Here is a 23,860-nt window from a genome sequence, read left to right on the forward strand (position 1 = left end):
ACATCTACAAAAACTAAAAATGGAAGAGAAACTTAGATGAGTCACAAGTTAACTTTGTTTGCAAAGTCACAATTAACCTAATCACAAGACCATCACATCCACCTGACTCCACTTCCTTTTGAAAATAAGGAAGCAGCAGCAGGTCTTCTAATATATGGGCTTGTCTACACTTACTGTACACTACAGCGATTGATTCACTGGGGTCGATTTAGTGGGTCTTAGACCCACTAAACCAGGGGTCGGCCACCAAAGATGGCACGTGAGCCAATTTTTAATGGCACGCTGGAGCCTGCCGGGACTCCAGTATGCCATTAAAAATCCTGCCCAGCCTGGCCCGTTCTCCTCTGCCTTCTGCTCCCCCCGCGGGGGCAGGGAGCAGAAGCACAGCCGTGCGCATGGGGTGGGCAAATGGCCCCACTCTCCCGGCGCGGCAAGCCGCGGGGTCTGCACTCCCGGGCCGGAGTGCCGGCCCAAGCGCATTAAGCTGCCGGCCCCTCCCCCACCTTCTCCCCTCCCCTGGAGGCCTGCCGCCGCGCGCGCAGCGCTCTGGGGGTCGGGGCTGCGCGCGCCTGCAGGGCAGTGTTTGGCTCTGCGGGGAGGCAGAAACGCTCCCCGCTCAACCAGAGTTCTGCTGCCGCACGCACAGTGCTCCGAGGGGCAGGGCTGTGTGCTCCCGCGCGGCAGCGTATCTGGCTCTGCGTGGAGCCTCATGGTAAGGGGTCCAGGGCTGGGGGGGTTGGATACGGGGGGGGGGCAGTCAGGGGACAGGGAGCAGGGTGGGTTGGATGGGGATCCCAGTGTGGTGGTGGTTAGGGGTGGCAGGTCTCTGGAGGGGAAGTCAGGAGCAGGGGCGGGAGGGATGGATGGGGCATGGGAGTCCCAGGGGTGAGGGGTGGATAGGGGTCAAGGCAGTCAGGGGACTGGGAGCAAGGAGGGTCCTGGGGGGGGGGGGGCAGTTAGGGTGGGAGGTCTCTGGAGAGGGTGGTCAGGGGACAAGGAGCAGGAGGGGTTGGTCTGGGGGTCCTGTCAGGAGGCAGGGGGGGGGAGAGGGGTTGGGGCAGGCAGGGAGGGGTCAGATGGGTCGGGAGTTCTGGGGGTCCTGTCAGGGGGTGGGGAGTGGTTGGATAGGCATGGGAGTCCCAGGGGTCTGGCTGGGAGCGGCGGTGTGGATAAGGGTCGAGGCAGTCCGGGGACCGGTAGGGTCCAGTCAGGGGACAAGGAATAAGGAGGCTTAGATAGGTGGTGGGGTCCTGGGGGGCAGTTGGGGGCAGGGGTCCCAGGAGGGGGTAGTCAGGGGACAAGGAGCAGCGGGGTTGGGAGTTCTTAGGGGGGCAGTCACTCAGCCCTCTCCCCTGAGCCCTGACCCCCCACACACGCACCCCGTCCTCTGCCTTGAGCCCCGCACACCCCCCAGGCTCCTGCCCTGAGCCCTGTACCTCCCTCATACACACTCAGCCCTCTGCTTGACTCCTTCATCCCTCCCCCACAACCCTAGCTCTGACTCTGGCATCCCCACTCATACCCAGCCCCCGCCCCCCCGCCCTGACTCCAGCCCTCTGCCCTGACTCTTGCACCCCTCCACAGCCCCCCCACACCTCATGCACCTGCCACATCCCCACCCGGAGCACCAAACAGGAGCTCCTGCACCCCCTGTTCCCACATTCCCACCTGCACCCCTCACATCAAATGGGAGCTTCCCAGGTAAGTGCCCCACACCCGAACCTCCTGCCCCAACCCTGAGCCCCCGCCCTCATTTTAACTCCTGGCCAGACCCTTCACCCCCAGCCCTGTGCTCAGTGCACTCCCACCCTCAGCTCAGTGCAGAGAGAGGAAAAGAATGGCCAGAACCAGGGTTAAGGTAGGTATGTGGGGAGGGCTGGGACCCCAGACTGGCAGCGGGCTGAGCAGATCTGGCAGCCGGGATCCCGGCTGGCAGGAGCCGGCGGATGGAACCCCTGAGCGGCAGTGGGCTGAGCGGCTCAGCCCACTGCCGGTCTGGGGTCCCAAACACCGGCCCCGCACAGCCCGCTGCTGGTCTGGGGTTCTGGCTGCTGGACCTTTGCCAGCCGGGGTCCCGGCCGCAGGCCTCGCTCAGCCTGCTGCCGGCCTAGGTGAACAGAACCCCAGACCAGCAGCGGGCCGGTGGCGTAAGATCAACATTTTAATTTCATTTAAAATGAAGCTTCTTAAATCATTTTGAAAACCTTGTTTATTTTACAATACAACACTAGTTTAGTTATATAATATATAGACTTATAGAGAGAGACCTTCTAAAAAACATTAAAATGTATTACCAGCACGCGAAACCTTAAATTAGAGTGAATAAATGAAGACTTGGCACACCGCTTCTGAAAGGTTGCTGACTCCTGCACTAAACTGACCACCAATCGCTCTCCCATTGACTCTGGTACTCCACTGAAGGAGAAGCACAAGGTAAGTTGACGGGGGAGTTTCTCTAGTCAACCCAGTGCAGTGTAGACACCGCTATAAGTTGACCTAAGCTACAGCAACTCCAGCTACGTTAGTCACGTAGCTGACGTTGTGTAACTTAGGTCGACTTAACCCCATAGTGTTTTTCTGTGAGAAAACTATGAGCATCACAGATCCACCTCTGCATGTAAGGGTGGCTACAGGACATAGGGAGAAGATAGATACCCTAAATAAAAGTGAATTATAAAATAAACTCAAATGACCTTTAGAATAAAGAGATATTTGTGAGTAGATACACTTTGGAAAATAAGTATCAGAGGGGTAGCCGTGTTAGTCTGGATCTGTAAAAGCAGCAAAGAGTCCTGTGGCACCTTATAGACCAACAGATGTTTTGGAGCATGAGCTTTTGTGGGTGAATACCCACTTCGTTCGTCTGTTAGTCTATAAGGTGCCAAAGGACTCTCTGCTGCTTTATTTATTAACACACTCTCTCTCTGAAGAGCACTTTTCCACTTGCAAAATTTGACCTGTAGTTTCTTATTTCATGACAATTTTGCAACCACAATTCACAATAGTCTAAACTCAAAGACGTAGGGCCCTAATTCTCCCTGCAGAGTTTAAAGAGCAGGGCTTCACTATCACTTTTTAGTTAGTTCTGAATGGATATAACAGCATGAAGCAACAGTGAAAGTCATGGACTTTTTCAAGTAAAGATCAATGATCCCAGAGCAACTGCTAGAACTATTAAGCTACATCATATTAAAAAGCCTATACAATCTTAGAATTATATAGTTTCTAAAAACAGGATCCTGCCACTCAGAGTCAGGAATGTTGAAAGACAACTGTTCAAAATACTCCTCTGACTACAGTATCTAATGCAGCCCTTGGAAACCCAGTGGAACAGGCCTACAGAGTTTACTCTGATGCCAAACATTTACAGTGAAGTTGAATGAAAGTGTCCTACCATTTCAATGTACTGAAGCAGTGTGCATTATGCAATTCCATTTATAGCAAGCTTACACTTATGGCCTGCCTAGACTGGTCATTTCAAACGGACTACTGCCATCTCCAGATAAATATTGTATTTGTAATAGACACTAGACTAAAGAGAGTGAAGCTTTAAGAGAAGTTACTTCATTATAAAAAGGATCTCCACCCATCCTACAAAACACGTTGCCAACGTAACTGGCCGCCAAATTCACTCCTTCTTTTCCCCGAATTTCAAGAATCCACTAACACATTACATGGGTCCTTCTGACCACGCACCAGGCTTACACCAAGAACTAAGATCGGAGAGCAGAAAAGCAAGTCAGCCAAAATCAAGGCAAAGAGCGTTAAGATTCCAGTTTCAAGTTGCTAACGGGCTGTTTTTAGAAGCAGTAGCGAAAGGACAATGCTAACGCGTCAGCCCCTCGCGAAGGATTACTAGCGCTGCGGCGAAGCTGCAACACTACGGCTGGCGCCAGGACGAGCTCAGTACCACTCCGCTGTTAGAGGCCCGGCCGAGCCGCCGAGCTGTCCTGGAGCGGCCAGCCCCGCCAGCCGGGGGCCTGTCGCCAGGGCCATGCACGAAGGGAGGAGGCGGCGGCCCGGCCCGGCCCCCGCTGTCAGTCGCTCGTCGGGGGAAGGTCCAGCTCCACAACCCGGCAGAGCCCGTGTGCCGGGCGCGGGTAGCAGGAGCCCCGTGCGGCCTGTGACTCGCAGGTCACCTCAGGCAGGCCCGTCGGGGGCCGAGGCCGGGGAGCCAGCGCGAGCGGGCAGGGAAAGCTGAGGGCGCCCCGCGGGGGGGAAGAGGTGGACAGACCCACCCGGGAGCGCTCACCCGACCGTAGGGGACAAAAAGTCCGCGTCATCCTCCTCCGCAGCCCCGAACATGGTGACTCAGGGCGGTCGGTCTCGGCGGCCCGCTTGCCCTCGGAGGCGGGACAACAGCCAAGCCAGCTCCAACGTGTGTCGCAAAACCGTCGTCCGGCAGCCCCTAAGGATTCGCTTGCTTTCCAGCCGGGCCTGGGGGCGGGCCTTTGCCACACTGACCAATCGCGCCCATCCCGTCCCGGGAGCGGATCGCGTTGCCCAATGGAGCGACATCCCGCCTTCCAGGGGCAGGCCCAGGCTCCCAGGACACGTCCGAGGGGGCGGGGTCTTCAGCCCTTGAGTGGCCCCGGGGCGGCGGATGAGTCTTGTGCTAGTAGCCAGGCTGGAGCGGTGAGTGGCGCGAAACCGGCTTGTCCCTGCCGTGGGGGCTGGTCTCTAGGAGGGGTCGCCCTGCTCGAGCGTCTAGCCGGGCCGGACCCCAGCCCACGCGCCCTGGGCCGGCGGCGGAGCCCGGACGCCTGCGTTCCGTTCCTCGCCCGGGCCCTTCCTCTCCGCCACTCCCCTGCGTGCGGCGCGGACCCGGCCGGCCAGGGAATGCGGCTGAGCCTGTTAGCGGGGGATGGCTCGGATCCCGGGGAGCTGGGGTGTGGACACGTGCCCGCCGGCGAGGCCTGGGTCACTGACGTCTGTGCAGCGCTGGAGGCAGAGGGTTTAATTCCTCGTTGTCTCCGGGGGGAGCGGAAGCTCGCGGTTGCACGATGCCCCCCCCGAGAGCACGTTTCCGCTGGGATCCCCGGGCGTTCAGTTCCCCTGGGGGCAAATGTGGAACACAGCAGCTGCTGAACTTTGCATGCCAGCCCTGGGCAGCAGTTTAGGACAGGAAGTAAAAGTGCAGAGTAACCGAAGAGAATGACACTGTAGAGGGCGTTTAGGGAGGCAGATTGTACATATTCAATTGGAGTTTGGCCAGGAACCTAGAGATTGCTCCATATTCTTATGAGAAATGTCGCAGGTGATTAAACCCTGGGTCTTGCATCCCAGCCAAATAACCCCTTTTATAATCTAGTGCTCACTGGACCCAGATGGGCATTGGACATTATAGACTCAGAGGGAGAGGTACCCCAGTTCAGCGACCAGCACCATTTTCTGCAGCACTGCACCCTTTCATTGAGGATTTTGTATCTGTGTGTTGACTGTCCCAGTCCTCTTTGGCTTATGAATTCTCACATGATCACAGCACAAGATGTAGCATGGCTATAGGGTTTTTGCGTAAAGTGCTTTGTACTTGAATTCTGAGTATACAACACTTAAACTGGTGCTTATTTGAACCTGACTACTGGCAGATGTAATAGTATTTGCATTTCAAATTTTGCCACTAATACTTGGTTAGCATTTCTCAATTAAACCCCTCTGTGAACAAAGCTGTAGGGACAGTGTGTTAAGGGGAGAAAGTCATTAAAGTAATTTAAAACAAAATTCTAACTCCGGCCTGGCTTCTATTCTGGGCCATGTGTTCCATTACCTCCCACTTCCTGTTGAGTTGTCTATCCTTTAACCCTCTATGGAACGATGCCTGATCAGAACCCCAAACTGAAGGAATCTGGTATGATTCTGAGACTTGAGGTGCTCCAGGTTCATATGTGGCTTATACTGTTCACAAACAAATAGGAGTTAGGTAGCAATGATGCACCAGGTCCTGACCCAGGGGCACATCCCTGAACTCATTAAGTTGTGGTGAGGTGAGTGGGTAGGAGGATGGAGCTGATTGGTAAGTCTATGGAGTTAGTCTGGTGTGGATGGGAAGGTTAAGCAGATCTGTTCTGTTTACTCCACTAACACAAGAGCATTGATTTCGAAGGGGAGAGCTAGGACTGCCCATGAGAAAATCTCCACATACCATTTTTAACATACCCTCACTATTTCAGTGATAGAGGTGCAAGTGCAGCAGGAGGGTCAGGCACCAACAGCGTGTCAAGACTTTACTGTTTACAGGAGCACAATACTGCTTTTGCTTTGTTTATGGATCTGAGCAGTGACCATGTAAATCTACAATTTGCTGTGTTGTCGGAGGGATAATAAAAGATGTAGACAGTCCTTCATGCTCGGACTTGGTTTGGCTTCCGAGAAATGGCCTGGAGTGTAGGAACTGTTGTGCAATACACAACTCTGTGATGAAGTTTTGCAAAAGTAAATATTTCAAAGAAAATGGAACACAAAATTGCTATTTTTCCCACCCTGTTCATGGCCAATACTTGGAAAAGTACCTCTGATACTTGGAAAAGTTTACTGATCCTGAAAAGATTTGTACTGGCCCTGCCAGCAAAGAAGTTGTTGCAAGACTTTTCATGATGATTTTAGCAGATTCTGCCTCTGAAAAGAATGCTTTTTTACCCTTGGAAAGTAGAGATTCTTGTCTGCATTTAAGTGCCTGTAGTCTTGGCCCTTAGCTATAGCAGACCAGAGCTTAGGTGACATTGAAACTGCAATGGAACTGAAGTATGAAGGAAGGAAAGATTAGAATAGTATGAGTCTAAGGTCTGATAACTTGTAAGTTGCTGGACTTAGTGTCAAATGCTTTATACTAGTAGTTCCACGGGCCATAGTTTGCCCAACTCTGAACTAGAACTGTCCTACCCGGCCCCTGAGCTCCCAGCCGGGGAGGCTAGGCCCCGGCCTCTCCTCTGCTGTTCCCCATCACCGCAGCCTCAGTGCGCCATGCCACCAGCGCTCCCGCTGGGCAGCACGGGTGGCATGGCTGGCTCTGGCAGGGCTGCGAGCTCCTGCTGCTCTGAACAGCATGGTGGGGTGGATAAAGGGCAGGAAGTCCCAGGGAGCAGGGGGTGGTTGGATGGGGCGGAGATTCTGGGGGAGCAGTCAGGGATGGGGAACATGGGGGCGTTGGATAGGTGTGGGAGTCCTGGGGGGACTGTCGGGTGTGGATAGGGGTCAGGGGACATGGAGCGGTGGGGTTGGATGGGGGTGGGATCCCGGGAGGTGGTTAGGGGCGGGGGTCCCAGGGTGGGGTGGTCAGGGGACAAAGAGCAGGTGGGGGTTGGATGGGTCGGAGGTTCTGAGGGGGGCAGTGGGAAGTGGGAGGGGGCTGATAGGGGGTGGGGGCCAGGCTGTTTTGAGAGGCACAGCCTTCCCTACCAAGCCCTCCATAGTTGCGCAACGCCGATGTGGCCCTTAGGCCAAAAAGTTTGCCCACCCCGTTCTAGTTTTTACTCTTTGCAGTTTATGATCAATCAGATCATAGAACTGGAAGGGAAATTGAGAGGTCATCTAATCCAGTCCCCTGCACTCAAGGCAGGACTAAGTATTATCTAGGCCAGGGGTCGGCAACCTTTCAGCAGTGGTGTGCCAAGTCTTCATGTATACACGCTAATTTAAGGCTTCGCGTGCCGGTAATACATTTGAATGTTTTTTAGAAGGTCTCTCTATAAGTCTATAATATATAACCAAACTACTGTTGTATGTAAAGTAAACAAGGTTTTCAAAATGTTTCAGAAGCTTTATTTAAAATTAAATTAAAATTCAGATCTTATTAGTTTAGTGTGATCTGATCCTTGCCCTTGCTTTTCCTTGCTGAGTTTTCCAATGTCTGGTGGCACCTATTTAGATACTTTAAGCTGCACACAGGCTGAGTTACAAGTTGATAATTGGCTGGCAGGAGGTCAGCGGCTGGAACCCCAGATTGGTAGCTGAGGTGAGTGGAGCTGGCGACTGGTAGGGCTGAGCAGGGCCAGAAGCCTGGACCCTGTCTGGCAGAGGGCCTGCGCTGGAACTCCAACTGGAAGCAAGGTGAGTGGGGCTGTGGAGGGGACCCCGGCTGGCAAGGGGCCAGCAGCGGAAACCCCAGAGCGCGGTGGGCTGAGCAGCTCAGCCCGCTGCCTCTCTGGGTTTTCCACCACTGGCTTCTTGCCAGCTGGGGCCTCAGCCTGGGGTTCCTTCCCCCAGGCCAGCGGCGGGTGCTTAGTGGGACCCCGGTTGGCAAGGAGCCAGCAGCGGGAACCCTAGAGCGGCGGGCTGAGCTGCTCAGCCCGCCGCCGCTCTGGGGTTTCCACCACCGGCTCCTGCCAGCTGGGGTCTCAGCCCAGCGCCAGCCTGGGGTTTCTTCTCCCAGGCCAGCAGTGGGTGCTGAGTGGGACCGGCTGGCAAGGAGCCAGCAGCGGGAACCCCAGAGCGGCAGCAGGCTGAGCGGCTCAGCCCGCCCCACGTGCCATCAAAAATCGGCTCGCGTGCCACCTTTGGCACGCATGCCATAGGTTACCGACCTCTGATCTAGACCATCCCTGACAGGTGTTTGTCCATCCTGCTCTTAAAAATTCCCAATGATGGAGATTCTACCACCTTCCTAAGCAATTTATTCCAGTGCTTAACCACTCTGACAGGAAGTTTTTCCTAATGTCCAACATAAATCACCTGTGCTGCAATTTAAGCCCATTGCTTCTTGTCCTATCCTCAGAGGTTAAGAAGAACAATTTTTCTCCTTCCTCCTTGTAACAGCCTTTTATGTACTTGAAAACTGTTATCATGTCTCCCCTCAGTCTTCTCTTCTCCAAACTAAACAAACCCAATTTTTTCGATCTTCCCTCATTGGTCATGTTTTCTAAACCTTGAATATTTTTTGTTGCTCTTCTCTGGACTTTCTCCAATTTGTCCATGTCTTTCCTGAAATTTGGCGCCCAGAACTGGACACAATACTCCAGCTGAGGCCTAATCAGCATGGAGTAGGGCGGAAGAATTACTTCTTATGTCTTGCTTACAACACTCCTGCTAATACATTCCAAAATGATGTTTACTTTTTTTGCAACAGCATTACACTGTTGTCTCATATTGAGCTTGTGATCAACTATGACCCCCAGATCCTTTTCCGCAGTACTCCTTCCTAGGCAGTCATTTCCCATTTTGTATGTGTGCAACTGATAGTTCCTTCCTACATGGAGTACTTTGCATTTGTCCTTATTGAATTTCATCCTGTTTACTTCAGACCACTTCTCCAGTTTGAATGATTTTGAATTTTAATCCTATCCTCCAAAGCACTTGCAACCCCTCCCAGCTTGGTATTGTTCACAAACTTTATAAGTGTACTTTCTATGCCATTATCTAAATCATTGATGAAGATATTGAACAGAACTGGACCCGGAACCGATCCCTGACAGACCTCACTTGTTTTGCCCTTCGAGCAGGACTGTGAACCATTGATAACTACTTTCTGGGAACAATTTTCCAACCAGTTATGCACTCCCCTTACAGTAGCTTCATCTAGGTTATATTTCCCTAGTTTGTTTATGAGAAGGTCATGCGAGACAGTATCAACAGCCTTACTAAAGTCAAGATATACCATATCTACCGCTTCCCCCCATTCACAAGGCTTGTTACCCTGTCAAAGGAAGCTATCAGGTTGGTTTGACACCATTTGTTTTTGACAAATCCATGCTGACTGTTATTTATCACCTTATTATCTTCCAGATGTTTGCAAAATGATTGCTTAATTATTTGCTCTATTATCTTTCCAGGTACAGACCAGTTAGCTTAACTTCTGTAATTCCCCAGGTGTTCCTTATTTCCCTTTTTATAGATGGGCACTGTATTTGCCCTTTTCCAGTCTTCTGGAATGTCTCCTGTCTTTCATGACTTTTCAAAGATAATCGCCAATGGCTCAGATATCTCCTCAGTCACCTCCTTGAGTGTTCTAGGATTCATTTCATCAGGCCTTGGTGATTTGCAGACATCTAACTTGTCTAAGTAGTTTTTGACTTGTTCTTTCCCTATTTTAGACTCTGATCCTACCTCATTTTCATTGGTATTCACTATGTTAGACATCCAATTGCCACCAGTCTCCTTGGTGAAAACCGAAACAAATAAGTCATTAAGCACCTCTGCCATTTCCACATTTTCTGTTGTTGTCTTTCCTTCCTCATTGAGTAACGGGCCCACTCTGTCCTTGGTCTTCCTCTTGTTTTGAATGTATTTGTAGAATGTTTTCTTGTTTCCCTTTATGTCCCTAGCTAGTTTGAACTCGTTTTGTGCCTTGGCTTTTTTAATTTTGTCCCTACGTACTTGTGTTTGTTTATATTCATCCTTTTTAATCATCAAACGTGTGGGCCTGAACTGACATTGGATTAGAGTTTCTTTTTTTAGTGATCCAGAACTAGAGATGAAGATCCAGATGGTAGGCCAGTGTAATTGTAGGTTCCTGTGAGATTAGGGGCAGGGAGAAATGCTGAGTGGTAATCTGGTTTCCCTGGAGAATATTGCATTTGAATCTTTTACAGACAAATAAAATCTGTATCTTCACTGCAAACAAAACACATACCACAACCCCTATCTCAGTGAAAAATCCTAGTGGAGACAAGGCAACAGGCAGATTTTATTTTGAAGGTCAACACTGTACCACCCCACCCAGCTACATTGAGGTAAAAACTACAGTCTTGTCTCTGCTAGGATTCCATATAGAGTTAGTAAAAACACACCTCTTTTACAGTGAAGCCTCTTAAGCTAAATTCCATTGATTTTCAGTGAAACAGAGACCATGTCTACAGTAGAAGCGTGCTTCTGATATCCCTGTACTGGTATACTATACTGGCAAAGTGCTGCTAGCATAGGCGCCGACTCTGTGGATGCTCCGGGGTAGGGGCACCCATGGGGAAAAATTGTTGGGCAGCTCCCTGCTACGCCCCCACCATCCCAGCTCACCTCTGCTCTGCCTCCACCTCCTTCCCTGAGCGCACCGCCACCTCCTGCTTCTGTCCCCCCCCCAAGCTTGCCGGGGAGGGGGGAAGAGGGGGAACGTGGCGCTCTCGGGGGAGGAGGCAGGGCCAGGGCAGGGATTTGGGGAGGGTCCAATAGGGGCAGCGAGGAGTGGAGTTTGGGCAGGGACTTTGGGGCAGGGGTGGAGTCAAGTTGGGGTGGGGGGGTGCGAGTACCCACCGGCGCCAACAAAAGTCAGCACCTGTGGCTTCTAGTGTGAATGTATCTTATACTAGCAAAATTGTGCTTTTTGCCAGTATAGTTTATTCCAGTGGCTCCCCCCCACCCCCCACTCTCCCTTCCAAGCAAAATCAGCTATATCAACAAAGACACAGTTTTGCCAGTATAAGTGTGTCTATGCTAGGGGAACAGTGCTGTCAATCAGAAATCACACCTCTTCACAAGCCTAACCCCTTTAAGTACATTGCCTTGTTAATTAGATCAGCAAGCTGAGCCACAGCTGCTGCCTGGAAGCTCCCTTCCTCCTGTGTCCCTGCTCTATGGAAGATGGGGTAAGCGGGGTGCAGGAGCAGGGGGGAGGGGGGTACCCTGACATTAGCCCTCCTCTTCCTCTCCCCCGCCCCTCCTCCCCCCAGCAAGCAGGAGTCTCTGGGAGCAGCTCCAAGGCAGAGGGCAAGAGCAGCACAATGCAGCGGGGGAGGGACAGCTGAACTGCAGGCAATTGCTAGCCTGCTGGGCAGCTGCTGCACAGGGAACTTAGGGGAGCGGGGAGCTGATGGGGGGGGGGGGTTTGCAGGTCCACCCTGGTTCCAAGTCCCCACCAGCTAGCTGCAAGGGGCTGCTCTTCCTGCAAGCAGTGGTCAAAGCAGGCAGCTGCCAAATGACATTAGAAGGGAGCATTGCACAACTTTACATGATCATGTTCCCTAATTGATCAGCAACATAACAACGGACAAAACAACGTTAACCAGGATGACTTTAAGTGAAGAGGTCCTGTATATGAGATATTTATGAAGCAATGTATGGAGATAAAGCACAGCATCTTTAGTACTATTAATAAAGCATGTCCTTTATGAGAGTCAACAATGTGCCCTTATTGCCAAGAAGGCTAATGGCTAAAGGGATAAAGCTGTATTTTTTTTTTTTACACTGCAGATTAATTGTAAAAGCCTTTAACTCATTGGTCCTTGGAACTGAGCTGCCCTACTTGGAAGTGAGTGTGGAATTGAGCATATAAGTGCACTTGAGTCAGGGAAAAAAACTCCATAACCCACCACCTTTTCTCTGTGCCTCTCTGTGAGTATCATTTTCAATGTCTTTCTCTGAGATCAGGGATATGACCATCACTACAGAAATGCTGGAGTCTTTTCTGTGTCCACCTCTTCCATTCATAATTGCTTGGCTTCCCTCTGCTCTCACTGGCAGTTGAATAACTTCTCTGTACCAACTACAGCACTTGCTTATATGGAAAAATATTAGGAAATAATTTAATGTTTTTGTAGTTTGTTTTCATGCTGTTTTTAGGAGCTAGAAACAAAGGAGACCTTGCTGCAGGACTTCTTAGCATTTTAAAGATGTTAGTTGGAGAACTTTAGTTACTGTTATTTATGTGATACCATGGGTGTGCCTGTGCTTCCCATAAAACACTCTTTCTTGAAATCCTTATCTGCTCACTGTGATAGTCCTCTAATGTAATGGCAACAGAGTATGGGACATATAGATTAAGGGCTCAATTCCGTAAAGTGCAGAGGGCCTTCCACTCGCATTGAAGTTGGTGGGAGTTGAGGGTACTCAGCACTTCATAGAATCTCAGGGTTGGAAGGGACCTCAGGAGGTCATCTAGTCCAACCCCCTGCTCAAAGCAGGACCAAACCCAACTAAATCATCCCAGCCAGGGCTTTGTCAAGCCTGACCTTAAAAACCTCTAAGGAAGGAGATTCCACCACCTCCCTAGGTAACCCATTCCAGTTCTTCACCACCCTACTAGTGAAAAAGTTTTTCCTAATATCCAACCTAAACCTCCCCCTCTGCAACTTGAGACCATTACTCCTTGTTCTGTCATCTTCTACCACTGAGAACAGTCTAGATCCATCCTCTTTGGAACCCCCTTTCAGGTAGTTGAAAGCAGCTATCAAATCCCCCCTCATTCTTCTCTTCTGCAGGCTAAACAATCCCAGGCTAAACAATCCTACTTCATAGGATTAGGCCAAGGGAAGTTAGGAGTCATAGAAATAACTTAAAGGTCAGGACTTCCCAGCTGCAGTGTCCTCTTCCGTTCTTTGAAGGGAGATGTCTACCTCCATAACTCAGCCAGCTGTCTGTCTGGAGACAGAAAGCTGGAACAGAGTTTGCTCTGAATCATAGGCCTGGTCTACACTACGTGTTTAAACCGATTTTAGGAGCGTTAAACCGATTTAACGCCGCACCCGTCCACACTAAGAGGCCCTTTATATCGATATAAAGGGCTCTTTAAACCGGTTTCTGTACTCCTCCCCAACGAGAGGAGTATTGCTAATATCGGTATTTCCATATTGGATTAGGGTTAGTGTGGCCGCAAATCGATGGTATTGGCCTCCAGGCGGTATCCCACAGTGCACCACTGTGACCGCTCTGGACAGCAATCTGAACTCAGATGCAGTGGCCAGGTAGACAGGAAAAGCCCCGCGAACTTTTGAATATCATTTCCTGTTTGCCCAGCGTGGCGCTCCAATCAACACAGGTGGCAATGCAGTCCCAAATCCAAAAAGAGCTCCAGCATGGACCGTACGGATGTGATCGCTGTATGGGCAGACAAATCTGTTCTATCAGAGCTCCGTTACAGAAGACGAAATTCCAAAGCATTTAAAAAAAATCTCCAGACAGAGGCCACAGCAGGGACTCAGCACACTGCTGCGTGACAAGCGTAATGGAAAGCCAACGAATCAAATGGACGCTCATGGAGGGAGGGAGGGGGGACTGAGGACTCAAGCTATCCCACAGTTCCTGCAGTCTCCGAAAAGCATTTGCATTCTTGGCTGAGCTCCCAATGCCTGTAGGGTCAAACACATTGTCCGGGGTGGTTCAGGGCATAGCTCGTCAATTTACCCCCACCCCTCCACCCACCCCCAGAAGGAAAAGGGAAAAAAATCGTCTCTTGACTTTTTTTTAAATGTCACCCTGTGTCTACTGAATGCTGCTGGTAGATGCGATCCTGCAGCAGTGAACTGCAGCATCCTCTCCCCCCCTCCCTGGTGGCAGATGGTACAATATGACTGCTATCCATCGTCTGGTGGCAGACGGAACAGTGCAGAAGGACTGGTATCCGTCCTCGTCATCAGCCCGTGAGTGCTCCTGGCTGGCCTCAGGTGAGGTCGGCCGGGGGCGCCTGGGTAAAAATAGGAATGACTCCCGGTCATTCCCATTAGATGGTACAGAATGGCTGGTAGCCGTCTTCATCATAGCAACTGGGGGCTGAGCTCCATCAGCCCCCGCCCTTCATGTGTAAAGAAAAGATTCTGTACTGCCTGGACTATCATAGCAGCGGGATGCTGGGCTCCTCTCCCCCACACTGCTTAATGTCCTGTCTGGACTATCATAGCAGCTGGAGGCTGCCTTCCCCTCATTGTCTCACTAACAAGTCACTGTTTCTTATTCTTGCATTCTTTATTACTTCATCACACAAATGGGGGGACACTGCAACGGTAGCCCAGGAAGGCTGGGGGAGGAGGGAAGCAACAGGTAGGGTTGTTGCAGGGGCACCCCCTGTGAATGGCATGCAGCTCATCATTTCTGCGGGATCTGCCACGGAGCGGCTGTGCTCTCTGGTTCTCTGATACACTGGTTCTCTAGTACACTTGCCCCATATATTCTAGGCAGGACTGATTCTATTTTTAGATACCATAAAGGAGGGATTGACTCGGGGAGTCATTCCCATTTTTGTCTTTTGCGCCCCCGGCTCACCTCAGCCAGGGGCACCCATGACAGCAGCAGACAGTACAGTACAGAAGGACTGATAACCGTCATCTCATTGCCAATTTACAATGGCAGCAGACGGTACAGAACGACTGATAACCATCTCTGCTATCCTGCAAAAGCAAATGAATGCTGCTGTGTAGCGCTGCTGTATCGCCTCTGTCAGCGGCATCCAGTACACATACGGTGACGGTGACAGTGACAAAAGGCAAAACAGGCTCCATGGTTGCCATGCTATGGCGTCTGCCAGGGCAATCCAGGGGAAAAGGGCGCGAAATGATTGTCTGCCGTTGCTTTCCCAGAGGAAGGAATGACTGACGACATTTACCCAGAACCACCTGTGACAATGATTTTTGCCCCATCAGGCACTGGGATCTCAACTCAGAATTCCAAGGGGCGGGGGAGACTGCGGGAACTATGGGATAGCTACGGAATAGCTACCCACAGTGCAACGCTCCGGAAATTGATGCTAGTCTCGGACCGTGGACGCACACCACCGAATTAATGTGCTTAGTGTGGCCGCGTGCACTCGACTTTATACAATTTGTTTTACTAAACCGGTTTATGTAAAATCGGAATAATCCCATAGTGTAGACGTACCCATAGTTAAGAGAATCATCCCTTGACATGAAAGACCTGTTCACACTAAAGTTACAACTGTGATTTTTCCTAGTTAGTTATAGGCATGGCCACATCAATCAGTTAAAAGTTGTGTGACCCAATTTGTGTCCACATAGCAGCTTTTCTGTTATTTCAACTCTGCCTGCACCTCACTACCTACCATGTGGTCTGTCTTGTATCAGTGCATTCTGGGGAAATCTTGTCAGTTGTCTCCTGATGTCTCAGCTGGGGATTGTGTGTGTGTCCTCTATTAAATGAGCGACCCCAGCTGCACGGTTAGTAGCCACAACTACTAGCAAAGTTTAAACATTGTGTGGACAGAAACAGTTCTTGAAGCCAGCCGTGTGACTAGCTGATTACAAATTCAGTTAAAAATTGCAGAGTAGGGAGGGCTAAGGAGGAATCGTACTAAGGAAGCTTCACAGTATTGTCTAAACCTGACTGCATGTTTGTGTTTGGGATAACTATCTGTCCTTTTATTGAAAGATATTAACAAATGTAGAGAAGACTCAGAGCCAGTGTTCCCATCAGGTAAATAGTCTCACTCCTACTTTGTTGGCAGTGAGCAGATGGCTGTTTGTCAGGAGTTCAAGCCAATGTGTAGTGATGATAAGGACTGTTGGTAGTGCTGTTTTCTGTTCTGATGACAGGGCGAGATGCCACTCTTTTTATATTTGGTGAGCCCTCCCCTACTGCATATCAGAATAAGGGTGGGAATAGGACAGCGAGCTGCTACACAGCACTTCCAGGCTGAAACAGGAAATCAGGGAATTAATTGCACTTTATTATGCCAGTCTGATCTTCTTATTCTTTAATTCCTACTGACCTTGCGATTCCTGGGTCAGAAAGATTTTATGGTGAGATTTTGCTGCTAGTTGTATTTAAAAACTTGACTCATGTACTATACCAGTATATTGATCTTCTTAAGCCAGTAGTAAATTGTAACTTTTCTTTAGAGTGTGGTCTATGGGTATGTCTATGTTGCAGTTAGGCATTCCTGGCTAGCCCATGCTGGCTGATTCAGGGCTCGGTCTAACGGGCTGTTTAATTTAATCCTAGGGTAATTCGGTATCACTGTGCACATGCAGAATTCATGTTCCCTGCAGAATTCCCCTCCTCTCCCCACAGAAAATAGATTCTACCAGCAAGGTGCTGCAATTACACCTTTTGCCCACCAGGGACTGCTGTGGTACCAGAACAGAGGGTAGACAGCCATGGATAGGGAGGGGACAGTGACTGCATTCTTCACAGCACCCTGCCTGCAGAGCTACGTGAGGAGGCATGGGATATGGGGGGATAGCATGGAGCACATGGGGCTGCTGGGGAGTGACACAGACTGGAGTTCAGAAGGGCTAGTGGGGGATGGGACAAACTGGGGTGGGGGCACAGGAGCTAGTGGGGTGATAGTATTGAGCCAGGGACTGAATGGGAATGGTGGTGCAGGGTCACATAGGGCCAGGGGAAGGGGAGTGCAGGGATACACAGGGACAGGGGCAGATGTGTCTGACTGAATGGGAGAGGCTATAGATCAGCCAGGGTCTGCACAGGGGATGCTCTCCAACTCCCTAACAATCCCTTCTCTCCCCTCCAAAAAACCCTGTTCCATACTTCTCCCAGCCACACCCAACAATCCTTCAGGTTCACTCTCAGGCTGCTTCCGAGCAATTACTTCGCTCTCCCTCCGCTCCTCCATTACCCCTCAAGCCTTCTCACTGCTTATGAGGGGGGTGGGAAATACATTTCTGTATTGTAGTTTCAATGAATTATTATTCAAAGTTCTGTATTAATATGTGTAGGAAGGAATGTATTTATTAAAAACATTTCTTGGATCTTATTTTTTGTCTGTTTTATTACAGACGTACTTGCTGACAGGTATTTTGAAATAAATTACCATAATAATTGAAATTGGTGTGATTATATTTTGTTGTTTTGATTAATAAAATATGCAGAATTTTAAAATCTCGTGTGCAGAATTTTACATTTTTTCGTGCAGAATTCCCCCAGGAGTATTACTGTGTAGACGTTCGGGCTCAGGCTGCAGCTTGAGCTCTGGGATCCTCCCTCCTCACTGGATCCTAGAGCCTGGGTTCCATCCTGAGCCAGAATGTTTACATTGCAATCAAACAGCCCCATAGCCTGAGCCCCCAAGTCAGTTGGCATGGGCCGACTGTGGATTTTTAATTGCAGTGTAGATATACCCTTACGGGCTAAACCCGGGGTCTCAAACTCAAATGACCACAAGAGGGCTAGTTCATTGGCCCAAGGGCCGCATCACTGACACACACACCCTTGCTGCCCCTGGCTCTGCCCCCACTCCACCCCTTCCATGAGGCCCTGCCTCTTCCCATCCCTTCCCTGCCCCCATTCCAACCCCTTTCCTGAAGTCCCCACCCCAACTCCACCCCCTCCCTGCCCCCAGAGGGTGCATGAGGGATGTGCTTCGTTGCTCACAGTACAAATTCGCTGGAGACCACTCTTTCACATACCAGTGAGAACATAAGAACGGCCGTACCGGGTCAGACCAAAGGTCCATCTAGCCCAGTATCTGTCTACCGACAGTGGCCAATGTCAGGTGCCCCTGAGGGAGTGAACCTAACAGGAAATGATCAAGTGATCTCTCTCCTGCCATCCATTCCATCCTCTGACGAACAGAGGCTAGGGACACCATTCTTACCCATCCTGGCTAATAGCCATTTATGGACTTAGCCACCATGAATTTATCCAGTCCCCTTTTAAACATTGTTATAGTCCTAGCCTTCACAACCTCCTCAGGTAAGGAGTTCCACAAGTTGACTGTGCGCTGCGTGAAGAAGAACTTCCTTTTATTTGTTTTAAACCTGCTGCCTATTAATTTCATTTGGTGACCCCTAGTTCTTGTATTATGGGAATAAGTAAATAACTTTTCCTTATCGATTTTCTCAACATCACTCATGATTTTATATACCTCTATCATGTCCCCCCTTAGTCTTCTCTTTTCCAAACTGAAGAGTCCTAGCCTCTTTAATCTTTCCTCACATGGGACCCTCTCTAAACCCCTAATCATTTTAGTTGCTCTTTTCTGAACCTTTTCTAGTGCTAGAATATCTTTTTTGAGGTGAGGAGACCACATCTGTACACAGTATTCGAGATGTGGGCGTACCATGGACTTATATAAGGGCAATAATATATTCTCAGTCTTATTCTCTATCCCCTCTTTAATGATTCCTAACATCCTGTTTGCTTTTTTGACCACCTCAGCACACTGCGTGGACATCTTTAGAGAACTATCCACGATAACTCCAAGATCTTTTTCCTGACTTGTTGTAGCTAAATTAGCCCCCATCATGTTGTATGTATAGTTGGGGTTATTTTTTCCAATGTGCATTACTTTACATTTATCCACATTAAATTTCATTTGCCATTTTGTTGCCCAATCACTTAGTTTTGTGAGATCTTTTTGAAGTTCTTCACAATCTGCTTTGGTCTTAACTATCTTGAGTAGTTTAGTATCATCTGCAAACTTTGCCACATCACTGTTTACCCCTTTCTCCAGATCATTTATGAATAAATTGAATAGGATTGGTCCCAGAACTGACCCTTGGGGAACACCACTAGTCACCCCTCTCCATTCTGGGAATTTACCATTAATTCCTACCCTTTGTTCCCTGTCCTTTAACTAGTTCTCAGTCCATGAAAGGACCTTACCTTTTATCCCATGACAGCTTAATTTACATAAGAGCCTTTGGTGAGGGACCTTGTCAAAGGCTTTCTGGAAATCTAAGTACACTATGTCCACCGGATCCCCCTTGTCCACATGTTTGTTGACCCCTTCAAAGAACTCTAATAGATTAGTAAGACACGATTTCCCTTTACAGAAACCATGTTGACTATTGCTCAAGAGTTTATGTTTTTCTATGTGTCTGACAATTTTATTCTTTACTATTGTTTCAACTAATTTGCCCGGTACCGACGTTAGACTTACCGGTCTGTAATTGCCGGGATCACCCCTAGAGCCCTTTTTAAATATTGGCGTTACATTAGCTAACTTCCAGTCATTGGGTACCGAAGCCGATTTAAAGGACAGGTTACAAACCTTAGTTAATAGTTCCGCAACTTCACATTTGAGTTCTTACAGAACTCTTGGGTGAATGCCATCTGGTCCCGGTGACTTGTTAATGTTGAGTTTATCAATTAATTCCAAAACCTCCTCTAGTGACACTTCAATCTGTGACAGTTCCTCAGATTTGTCACCTACAAAAGCCATCTCAGGTTTGGGAATCTCCCTAACATCCTCAGCCGTGAAGACTGAAGCAAAGAATCCATTTAGTTTCTCCGCAATGACTTTATCATCTTTAAGCGCTCCTTTTGTATTTTCTTCGTCAAGGGGCCCCACTGGTTGTTTAGCAGGCTTCCTGCTTCTGATGTCCTTAAAAAACATTTTGTTATTACCTTTGGAGTTTTTGGCTAGCCGTTCTTCAAACTCCTCTTTGGCTTTTCTTATTACACTCTTGCACTTAAGTTGGCAATGTTTGTGCTCCTTTCTATTTGCCTCACTAGGATTTGACTTCCATTTTTTAAAGGAAGTCTTTTTATCTCTCACTGCTTCTTTTACATGGTTGTTAAGCCACGGTGGCTCTTTTTTAGTTCTTTTACTGTTTTTCTTAATTTGGGGTATACATTGAAGTTGGGCCTCTATAATGATGTCTTTAAAAAGGGCCCACGCAACTTGCAGGGATTTCACTTTAGTCACTGTACCTTGTAACTTTTATCTAACTAACCCCCTCATTTTTGTATAGTTCCCCCTTTTGAAATTAAAGGGGTTCCCTGTTCCCGGCCAATGGGAGCTGCAGGGGGACGGTGCTGGAAGCCAGGGCAACACACAGACCGAGCCCTCTGCTTCTTCCCCACCACCCCACCCCTCCCGGCCACAGGGATGTGATGCCAGGGAGCGGCACGGGGCTCGAGGCAGGCAATCCTGTGGGTGTAGTTTGCCCACCCCTGGCCTGGAGGTAGGCCGGGCAGCGGGGCCCGCAGGCCGCATCTTTGAGACCCCTGGGCTAAACCAAGGGACTGTGTATGGTGACTTCTGGGTTCTGTACCTATCTTGGCAATACCTCCTGAAAGCTGGATTTTATGCATTTTTTGTAAGAATATTCATAACAAAAAGTTGATAAGAACCTACAACGTGTTTTGTGTTCCTGCAGTGGAGTCTAGAAGACTATGCTCTCGCAGTGTGAAAAGTCTATTAATATAACTTTGAGTTCCAGATTTAGTTCGCTCTCATTGCAAGAAAAATTAGTGCAGTCTGCAAATGAGGCTAGGTTACAGTGAATTCAGATATGAGAGGAGGAATGCCAGAAATTGGAGGGGATGATTTAGATCAGGAGTCTCAAACACGTGGCCCGTGGGGCTCTTCTGTGTGGTCCGCCGGGATGGGCAAACTACAGCGGCCCACGGGATTATCCCCCGTGGCTCCGTGCCGCTCCCTTAAGCGGCTGGCAGCACATCCCTCCAGGCCGGAAGGGAGGGGGGAGGAGGCAGAGGGCTCCTGCATTGCCTCACTTCAAGGTACCACCCCTCGCAGCTCCCATTGGCCGGGAACAGGGAACCGTGGCCAACGGGAGCTTCATGGGAGGTACCTGGAGGAGCAGCAGCGGGGCCCTGTGCCCACCTCCGCTCCCCCAGGGGCCGTGGTTCCGGCTGCTTCCTGGATCGGAGCGGCGCAGGGCCAAGGGATGCATGCCACTGCCACCCCGAGCTGCTCTAGGGATGCATGCCACTGCCACCCCGAGCTGCTCTAGCTGCTGGGCCGGAGCTCGCCCCCCGCCCCCCTCCGGCACCCCAACTCCCTGCCCTGAGCCACCTGCTGCACCCTGCACCTCTCCTGCACCCCTTGGTGACAGGGAACGGGCAGCCTTGGGGTGGGGACTTTGGGGAAGGGGGTGGAAAGGGGCTGGGAAGAGGTGGGGCAGGGGCGGGGCCTCATGGAAGGGGTGGAGTGGGGACGAGGGCAGTGAGGGTGGGGGTGTCAGTGATGTGACCCTCGGGCCAATGCACTAGACCTCATGTGGCCCTTGTGGTCATTTGAGTTTGAGACCCCTGATTTAGATGCTTTTAAGGTGAGAAGAAGGAATCCAAAGATAGCATAAGGAAAGGTGGGAACAAATGTCTAGAAGGTAACATTTAAAATATAAGCATTAGAGAAACTGAGAAATGTTTCTCGAACTTTAAGTTCTTGCAGGGATGTGAAGGGTAACAAGAAGGGTTTCTACAGGTGTGTTAGTAACAAGAAGGTCAGGGAAAGTGTGGGACCCTTACTGAATGGGGGAGGCAACTTAGTGACAGATGATGTAGAAAAAGCTGAAGTACTCAGTGCTTTTTTTGCCTTGGTCTTCACAGACTAGGTCAGCTCCCAGACTGCTCCACTGGGCAGCACAGAATGGGGAGGAGGTGAGCAGCCCGCAGTGGTGAAAGAGCTGGTTAAGGACTATTTAGAAAAGCTGGACATGCACGAGTCTGTAGGTCCAGATCTAATGCCTCTGAGGGTGCTGAGGGAATTAGTTGATGTGATTGCAGAGCTATTAGCCATTATCTTTGAAAACTCGTGCTGACTGGGGAAGGTCATGGACGATTGGAAAAAGGCAAATATGGTGCCCATCATTAAAAAACGGAAGAAGGAGAACCCAGGGAACTACGGACTGGTCAGCCTCACCTCAGTCCCTGGCAAAATCATGGAGCAGGTCCTCAGGGAATCCACTTGGAGGAGAGGAAGGTGATCAGGAATAGTCAACATGGATTCACCAAAGGCAAGTCATGCCTGACCAACCAGCTTGCCTTCTATGATGAGATAATTGGCTCGGTGGATATGGGGAAAGTGGTGGACCTGTTATTCCTTGACTTTAGCAAAGCTTTTGTTACGGTCTCCCACAGTATTCTTGCAGCAAGTTAAAGTATGGATTGGATGAATGGACTATAAGGTGGATAGAAAGCTGGCTAGATTGTTGGGCTCAACAGGTAGTGATCAATAGCTCAATGTCTAGTTGGCGGCCAGTATCAAGCGGAGTGCCCCGGGGGTTGATCATGGGGCCGGTTTTGTTCAATATCTTATTAAAGCACCCTTGGCAAATCTGATGAGGTTCACCAAGGACAAGTGCAGAGTCCTGCACTTAGGATGGAAGAATCCCATGCACTGCTACAGGCTGGGGACAGACTGGCTAAGCAGCAGTTCTGCAGAAAAGGACCTGGAGATTACAGTGGATGAGAAGCTGTATATGAGTCATAGAATCTCAGGGTTGGAAGGGACCTCAGGAGGTCATCTAGTCCAACCCCCTGCTCAAAGCAGGATCAAACCCAACTAAATCATCCCAGCCAGGGCTTTGTCAAGCCTGACCTTAAAAACCTCTAAGGAAGGAGATTCCACCACCTCCCTAGGTAACCCATTCCAGTGCTTCACCACCCTACTAGTGAAAAAGTTTTTCCTAATGTCCAACCTAAACCTCCCCCTCTGCAACTTGAGACCATTACTCCTTGTTCTGTCATCTTCTACCACTGAGAACAGTCTAGATCCATCCTCTTTGGAACCCCCTTTCAGGTAGTTGAAAGCAGCTATCAAATCCCCCCTCATTCTTCTCTTCTGCAGGCTAAACAATCTCAGTTCCCTCAGCCTCTCCTCATAAGTCATGTGCTCCAGCCCCCTAATCATTTTTGTTGTCCTCCGCTGGACTCTCTCCAATTTATCCACATCCTTCTTGTAGTGTGGGGCCCAAAACTGGACACAGTACTCCAAATGAGGCCTCACCAGTGCTGAATAGAGGGGAATGATCACATCCCTCGATCTGCTGGAAATGCCCCTACTTATACAGCCCAAAATGCCATTAGCCTTCTTGGCAACAAGGGCACACTGTTGACTCATATTCAGCTTTTCGTCCACTGTAACCCCTAGGTCCCTTTCTGCAGAACTGCTGCCCAGCCATTCGGTCCCTAGTCTATAGCAGTGCATGGGATTCTTCCGTCCTAAATGCAGGACTCTGCACTTGTCCTTGTTGAACCTCATCATATTTCTTTTGGCCCAATCCTCTAATTTGTCTAGGTCCCTCTGTATCCTATCCCTACCCTCCAGCATATCAACCATTCCTCCCAGTTTAGTGTCATCTGCAAACTTGCTGAGAGTGCAGTCCACGCCATCCTCCAGATCGTTAATGAAGATATTGAACAAAACCAGCTCCAGCACCGACCCTTGGGGCACTCCACTTGATACCGGCCGTCAACTAGACATGGACCCATTGATCACTACCCGTTGAGCCCGACCATCTAGCCAGTTTTCTATCCACCTTACCGTCCATTCATCCAG

General features: G+C 49.8%; 2 protein-coding genes across 13 annotated transcripts in view; one reads left to right on the top strand and one right to left on the bottom strand.

Moving 5' to 3' along the window:
* Nucleotides 1–4,420, bottom strand: part of FKBP15 (FKBP prolyl isomerase family member 15) — a 96,925-nt gene extending 92,505 nt beyond the window's left edge. For 3 of the 10 annotated variants that reach the window (XM_039506568.1, XM_039506571.1, XM_039506567.1), the window contains exon 1: nt 4,253–4,420. In XM_039506568.1, the coding sequence (XP_039362502.1) occupies nt 4,253–4,305 (53 nt within the window). In that variant the 5' untranslated portion in view covers nt 4,306–4,420. Of the gene's footprint in view, nt 1–4,238 lie in introns of all 10 variants that reach the window. The other 7 variants (XM_039506569.1, XM_039506564.1, XM_039506574.1 and 4 more) reach the window with 5 other exon arrangements.
* A 68-nt stretch (nt 4,421–4,488) lies between these two features.
* SLC31A1 (solute carrier family 31 member 1) overlaps nt 4,489–23,860 on the top strand; it is a 75,877-nt gene continuing 56,505 nt past the window's right edge. Inside the window, exons 1-2 of one of the 3 annotated variants that reach the window (XM_039506580.1) lie at nt 4,555–4,635; nt 12,115–12,255. The gene's annotated coding sequence lies outside the window, so the exon portion shown is untranslated. Of the gene's footprint in view, nt 4,636–12,114; nt 12,256–23,860 lie in introns of all 3 variants that reach the window. The other 2 variants (XM_039506583.1, XM_039506579.1) reach the window with 2 other exon arrangements.

The sequence above is a fragment of the Mauremys reevesii genome, linkage group 19 (assembly GCF_016161935.1).
Source record: "Mauremys reevesii isolate NIE-2019 linkage group 19, ASM1616193v1, whole genome shotgun sequence".
In the NCBI taxonomy this organism is placed as follows: domain Eukaryota; kingdom Metazoa; phylum Chordata; order Testudines; family Geoemydidae; genus Mauremys; species Mauremys reevesii.